Raw genomic sequence first — 7043 nt, 5'->3', positions numbered from 1 at the left:
GACAATAACAATAATAATGAGAATGAGAGAGAAAAAAAAACGAAAAATGACGGAGAAAATTCAACAGCAGGCACTTTCACTCACGTAACGAAAAACAATGAAATTTTACGCTCACAATTTTCCAAAAACATTCCTTTCAGTTCAAGGAAGATGTAAACACGATGGCAAATACGAAACAGCTGAACATCGACACTCGTAATAGACACTAAGCTGATCTGAAGAAGATAACAACACATACATGATCATTGTACTGGAATTTCGTTACAGAGAAGTGTACCCTTTGAGAAGCATCGTTTTCTCGGTCTATATATATATATATATATATATATATATATATATATATATATATATATATATATATATATATATATATATATATATATATATATATATTTGTTGTTTAAATATGTTAGGAAATTTGTGTGTGTGTGTGTGTGTGTGTGTGTGTGTGTGTGTGTGTGTGTGTGTGTGTGTGTGTGTGTGTGTGTGTGTGTGTGTGTGTGTGTGTGTGTGTGTGTGTGTGTGTGTGTGTGTGTGTGTGTGTGTGTCTGTTGCTTAATGAATGACAGATGATTTTTATATAAAAGAATTGCAATGCTTTTATACCTTACAAAATGTTTTTTGACATACACAAATGATGACAAAACATTACAATCCGGAGGGACCAAAAGTTTAAACAAATCAATAACTTAGTTTTATATCATCATAATACTATTCATGATTGTAGCTCCTCCTAATGATAACCCTAACGATAAAAACTTTCTGCATATCGAAAAAGTGGCAGGTTTGAAAAATCAACATTGGTACAGCTTTTCAACATAAATTCATTACATTAAGCTTGTATATAAAATGGTCTGAATTCACAGAGTTAACAATGAATGCATATATTAACATGTACACAATATTTTAATGTTAAGACTGTTATCTTAAATATCCAGTCCTATACCAGTTTTTCTTCATTTTTTTCGATCTTACTTAAATAAAACCAAAATAATTCATATAGAAAAAACATCTTTTCTATAATTTCCGTTCTATGAAACAAATAATAACCAATATCATAATTCATGATAAGTAAAATCAAATACTAAGGTCATTTTGAGCAATGAACATTTCAAACCAATAGATCATATTACGTGTTCAAAAGTAATTTCGTTCTATGCAATTCTAAAACAGGACTGAAAAACAATACAGTCTATGTCAAATATGAATTCATGAGACATGTCACGTAACAATAAAATATTACAGTCCTCCCTCAAAGGAAACGGATTCTACTTCCCATTTTCTTTCTCCTTTCTATCGAGCCATGATAAAACAGTATCTATTTACAGAGCTATTTAATCATTTATGGAAATAATCATCTTGCTACATCAAGCCACACAGATGGAAATTGAAAAGTCGTAGATCATTTTCGAATCTATTATAACAAAAAAGAAATAAAAAACAGTAATAATAATTACCTACCTACTCTACATTACCTTCAACTCAATATAGATTCATCCACACACGTGTTTCAAATAAATATTCGAAATAAAATGTTAAAAATAATGAGAGGTATAAATCCATATAAAATGTCATGAGAATTCCTCAATGGAAACACCGGAGGAAGGAATGGACACAAAAGCCGTATTTTCGCAAGTAATACTCGGTTAAAGAGAGCGTCAGAGAGAGCACGGAAAGGAAGGAAAGATAGATAGAGATAGATAGATATAGAGGTAGAAAGATAGATAGATATAGAGATAGATAAGATATATATAGACAGATAGATAGATAGATATAGACATAGGAAGATAGTGTGTGTAAAAGACTGTAAACAGAAAGAAGCATTTAGACAACAAATACAATATGAATACATTGTATTTCATGAAAATGCATGAAAATCACCATTTCACACCATAAGTATCCAGTAATAAAATTGTCAAAAATCTGATTAGGAGAGGCTTGACTAGCAAGAATAAGGACGAGAAAATTTCATTAATCGAGAAAAAAAATCCAATATTAAGTTAACATAAAATTTTCAAAACACCACCTGGAAAGATCTGAAAATAATTTCAGCAATATACAGTGCTAGATATAAACATTATATACATTTAAGTATCTATTTCATCATCCTGCGAAGGAAACAAACCAAGGAATAATAACAATAACTAAATACTATCCAATTTGCTAATTCTGATACACTACTGAGCCATACGATTACTCAAAACTATTGATATAATAAAATATAATCTCAAGTTCAAATGCTTAACTAAATAAGCATCTTGTTTCAATACTATTTGAAGAAGTGAAGCATACAAAAGTCCTTTTTTATCATTAAAGCAATAACAGTTCTTCAAAAAAGATTAAATCCTCCTTTTTACATCATAAATTCACCTTCCGCGAGACACCTTGAAGTTCAGTCCACCGCGGGACTCGAAACAGCGACGATAAACAATAAAGAGGAACGTTATCTCCTTTGATTATATTCAACACTGAAGACGTTCAAAAACTCCCCGTCAGACAACCGAGTATTCAATGTTTGCGATCTCTTTTAGCTCCTTCGTTGACGCTCCGCTTCGAAGTTCGACGACCCTACGAACCGCCTCGTTCGAACTTCGAAATGAGCGAACTGACCCGCGAGTTCGACCTCTTGATGCTCTCGCCGCCCGAGGACACGGGGCTCAGGCTCCGGACGCTCTCGTCGATCCACTCGAAGTCGGGCGTCATGGAGTCGGCCGTGAACATGTCCTCTGTCGTGTCGCTGCTAACGAGACACGTCGGGATGCTCATGTCTCTGGTGAAGTGCGAAGGACCAACAGCCCCTTCGGCCACTCCTCCTTCCTCGAAGGCAGGGTCGTCTGTAGGTGTTTTCTCGGCGGATCTTATGCCTGCGGGAGTTTTCTCGGCGGATCCTATGCTTGTGGGAGTTTTCTCGGCGGATCCTATGCCTGTGGGAGTTTTCTCGGAGGATCCTATGCTTGTGGGAGTTTTATCGGCGGATCCCATGCCTGTGGGAGTTTTCTCCGAGGATTCTGTGCCTGATTTGCTGTCACTGTCATCGAAGTCGAATTCTGAACGTCCGTCCAGAAAGTCGACTAGGCTCAGTCTCTTTTCTTCGTCATCTTTTATGTCCTTCTCCATCAAGGATACATTTTCCAGGATCTCTGCGAGGAGGTCTTCTATGACTGGCAGCTTCTTGGGGGATTCAACCTCTTCCTTTTTCTCTTCCTCATTTGGCTTGTCTTCCTCTCCCTCTGGTTTCTTTACGTCACTCGAAGTGGTCTCTTCTTCCTTTGCACTCGCAACCAGACTCACCGCTTCATCTTCCATAGACTTCTTTGCTGTTTCCTTCTTCTTTTTCCGCATTGGTAAAATCACACAGTGACTATAGAACTTTTTGTAGAAGGGGTGACTAGCGTGTTCATGTACTAGTTCATTCAGACCATGGGTGGCAGGGAGCGTCTTGGTCGTTTTATAGAGGATGGCTTTGCTGTCAGCCGGGTCCCCTAACGTGTTGGATCGCTTGGGCTTCGATGCCTTTTCTGGCTTGTCGAAAGACCTCCTTCCTCCCGAGCGACGTATCAAGTTCAGATTCTCAAGTTTGTCTCTCTCCTCGGCATCTTGTTTCTTGTCGCCATTGAGAATGTCTAAAGAATGGAAGCTAGCTGCCTCTACGTCATGGAAGCTCGTCGAGTTCCGATCCCCTTCGATACCTACTCCTAAACTCGACTCCTTGTCACTGTAGCCACTGTCCAACAGGGGCTCACTCTTCACGCTGTCCCTCTCACTCTTCTTATAGCTCGAATCGTCCTCTTCTTCAGTCGTCGGGCTTTGTACCTGTAGGCACATGCCCCACACTCGACTTGGGTGCTTTCGCACAACCGACCTTTCTCTTTCTCCTCCACCCTCAGCGCTCGTCTCTTTCTTATTAAATATACGCACAAATTTGGACACTTTACTCTCCTTCTTTTCGTTGACTAGAGTCTCTGTGTTAGCATCGGGGTCTGCATCACCCGTTAGCTTATGGATGCCTGGACATTCTTCCAAGAAAATGGACTTTGGAGGGCTTAATTTCACCGCAGGTTTGTTGTCCAAGCCTGTGCTGTCTTCCAGCTTTTCCACCGTGTATCTATTAATGCCTGGCCAACCGTTTGTAATAATCCGGCCATTATTCAAATTGTCGTCTTCGAACTTATTCTCTGGTGAGATCTCTTTGTCTGGTGTTGGTTTACTCTTTGTTATTGGTCCTGTTGGTGACCTCTCCTCCTGAAGCAAGGGCTGGGTTTCATTGCCATTTTCTAGCTCCGAATCTTCTTGCAGCTGGTTGTCTGGAGTCTGCACTCTATCCTTTGTTGTCGATACCTCTTCTGTAATGCTACATTCTTTTGTACTTTCTTTCGCATTATCTGGAAGGTCTTGGTGGTTGTTATTGCTAGCATTAGATGGGCTAGTGGCCGCCCTTTCCGCCTCCTCGCTCTCCTCATTCAATTCGTTTTCATCTTCCTCGATCACTATGTCGCAAGGTTCTATGACGTTGATGGGAATTTCCCGTATGGTGGACGTACTTCTATCGCCGTTTTTCAAGACATTATTATCCTCCAGGTTCTTGAAAAATCTTTCTCTCGCGGAAAGGTTTCTGGCGCTGGGCGAGACGTACGTCCTGTCGTCCCTGGCCACGTGCGTCCCAGCCGGCCAGTCGCACTTGGTCTTCAGCCTCTTCGAACTGCCTTCTGCCTCAGCCTCGTCCCCGTGTTTCAGCTCGGTGATGTTCCTCTGCGCGAACACCGCCGGGCTGTCCTCCTTCTGACTCTTGGGCGCACTGCTGACGAACGGCGCCCCGCCCTCCCGCGAGGTTGTCATGGTTCCAGAGGAGACCACAACCTCGTGTTCCCCGCTGGAACCATGGGGCTTTTCTCAGGACTGCGGCGTGGTGGCTTCGCAGGTGTCCATGCTGGAGACGCGGAAGCACATGCGGGCTCCGAGGGCACAGGAGTTCGAGGGCGAAGCTAAGTGCACCAGAGGCTCCGAGGGGCGTGGTGTGGTCGAGGCGCGCACGATCTCCTGAAAGAGAGGAAAGTTGGGCTTCTAATAACTTGGTGGGAAAATTATGCATTGATTTGTGTACATTTTTTTTCTTTATCGGAAATAAAGAATTCAACATTGAAAAATCATAATTAAATCATAAATAAATAGGATCATGCCTGAAATCACGTAATATCTTCAACATGTACAATATTATTAGGTTACCAATCCTCTTCGTAATAAGAACATGAGAGAGAGAGAGAGAGAGAGAGAGAGAGAGAGAGAGAGAGAGAGAGAGAGAGAGAGAGAGAGAGAGAGAGAGAGAGAGAGAGAGAGAGAGAGAGAGAGAATGAAAAAAAAAAAAAAAATCTCCACAGCCCCACCCACCTCCCCCTGCAACCCGACCAACCAACCCACCCACCTTCCTCAACACCTGCGGGATGGCCTCCTCGTCCACCGGGCCCTGAGGGATGAAGCTGAGGGCATTGGAGTTGACGCAGAATCGCTTCCCGGTGGGCTTGGGGCCGTCGTCGAACACGTGGCCGATGTGAGCCCCACAGGTCGCGCAGCCCACCTCCGTCCGGGCCAGTGACGGGTTGCACACTAACAGCAGCAGGTTAGCACCAACTGGGGAGGGAAGGGATGTCGTTAGAATAGTCGGGGAGGGTTCAGAAGGGATAGGAACGTTTGGAATGTTTTAAAAGGGGTTTGTAGTTGTTTAGAAACGAATCATTTAATTATTTCTTGATTTCTATCAAGAGAATTTTCGGCATTCGTCATAAAAAATTACATACGAATTCTGCCTTTTTAGTTATTATATTGTATACAAATAATGACATGTGCAATGGCCAGATATATAAGGAAAATGGCAGAAAAACCTACAATGCACAAACTAGATTTATTAGAAAGTATCAACACGGTAGTTTTGCCATTCAGCAATAAAATATTCGAGAAAAGCCACTTTAAGGGTAATACGAATATTTACACAAACATATGATATAATATAATACGGTGTAGCAGAAAGATGATTGATGATGATTGATGATGATGATGATGGTGATGAAGATGACGGTGATAGTGATAGTGATGGTGATGATGATGATGATGATGATGATGATAACAAAAATCACCATAACCACTACCATCATATCAAACAACACCAACCACAATACCAATACCCACAACAAAAACTAACAACACCCCCCCCACCTCACCCCCCAACACCCTTACCATGAGACAGATCCTGCTTGAGGGAGACCTTCTCATTATCGATGACGTCATAGAAGGCAGGCCAGCCGGAGCCCGAGTCGTACTTGGTGTGGGACAGGAACAGCTCCTCGCCGCACACCACGCACGCGTAGATGCCGCGCTCCCAGTGCTTGTAGTACTTGTTGGAGTACGGCCTGGGGGGGGAGAGGGGTTGTTAATTATCTTTTTTATTATTATTATTTATTTGTTTTATCTGTTTTTGAATAAGGCAACTGTGGATTTTTTTTTGTACTGAATATTCTTTTTCTTTTTTTTTTTGTACGCCCTGTGGATTTTTTTTTATTTTTTATTCTTTTGCTGAATACGACCTGTTTTTTTCCTTTCTTTTTTTCTTTACGGCCTATGGAACCTTTTAAAAAAACTTAACTGAATACGTGTTTTTTTTTTTTTTTTCTTTACAGCCTCTTTTTTCTATTTTTCTTATTTAGGGCCTGTGGATTTTTTTTTTTTTTTTTTTTTTTTTTTGGATACGGTGTATCTTTATTATTATTCTATATAGCTTGTAAAGAGAGGTGCCAGTGCTTCTAGATTTAGTATAGTAAGGAGAGATCTGCCTTCGTATTTGCTGGAGAAGGGGTTGCTGTTTTTTTTTCTTTTTTTTTTTTACTATAATAATAGTAAAAATTATTGCAGTGTTTATGTTTATGAAATACGACCTGTAAAGATGGGTTTGGCTGTTGTTTTGGTTATATGCTGTCGTTGCTGCTTTATATATATTTATTTATATCTATATTAATTTATTCATATATGTTTCTTTATATATATTTACATGTCGT

The 7043-nt window shown here is 40.5% G+C and overlaps 2 protein-coding genes across 2 annotated transcripts in view; both read right to left on the bottom strand.

Annotated features, from left to right (window-relative positions):
* Positions 1 to 2568: 2568 nt before the first annotated feature.
* On the bottom strand, positions 2569 to 4836 carry LOC138859860 (glutamic acid-rich protein-like). Its single transcript, XM_070116161.1, has one exon. It carries the CDS (start codon positions 4834 to 4836, stop codon positions 2569 to 2571), a length of 2268 nt encoding a protein of 755 aa, XP_069972262.1.
* LOC113818983 (uncharacterized) overlaps positions 3209 to 7043 on the bottom strand; it is a 90305-nt gene continuing 86470 nt past the window's right edge. Inside the window, exons 3-5 of the mRNA XM_027371219.2 lie at positions 6229 to 6401; positions 5420 to 5625; positions 3209 to 5037 (exon numbers count right to left, since the gene is read on the bottom strand). Of these exons, the coding sequence (XP_027227020.1) occupies positions 4891 to 5037; positions 5420 to 5625; positions 6229 to 6401 (526 nt within the window). The 3' untranslated portion in view covers positions 3209 to 4890. The remainder of the gene's footprint in view (positions 5038 to 5419; positions 5626 to 6228; positions 6402 to 7043) is intronic.

Source organism: Penaeus vannamei, chromosome 38, assembly GCF_042767895.1.
Source record: "Penaeus vannamei isolate JL-2024 chromosome 38, ASM4276789v1, whole genome shotgun sequence".
In the NCBI taxonomy this organism is placed as follows: Eukaryota; Metazoa; Arthropoda; class Malacostraca; order Decapoda; family Penaeidae; genus Penaeus; species Penaeus vannamei.
This window is presented reverse-complemented; position numbering and strand designations above follow the sequence as displayed.

Excerpts from the sequence above, each read along its gene's own strand:
- LOC138859860 (XM_070116161.1), bottom strand. The coding sequence starts at position 4,836 with ATGACAACCTCGCGGGAGGGCGGGGCGCCGTTCGTCAGCAGTGCGCCC.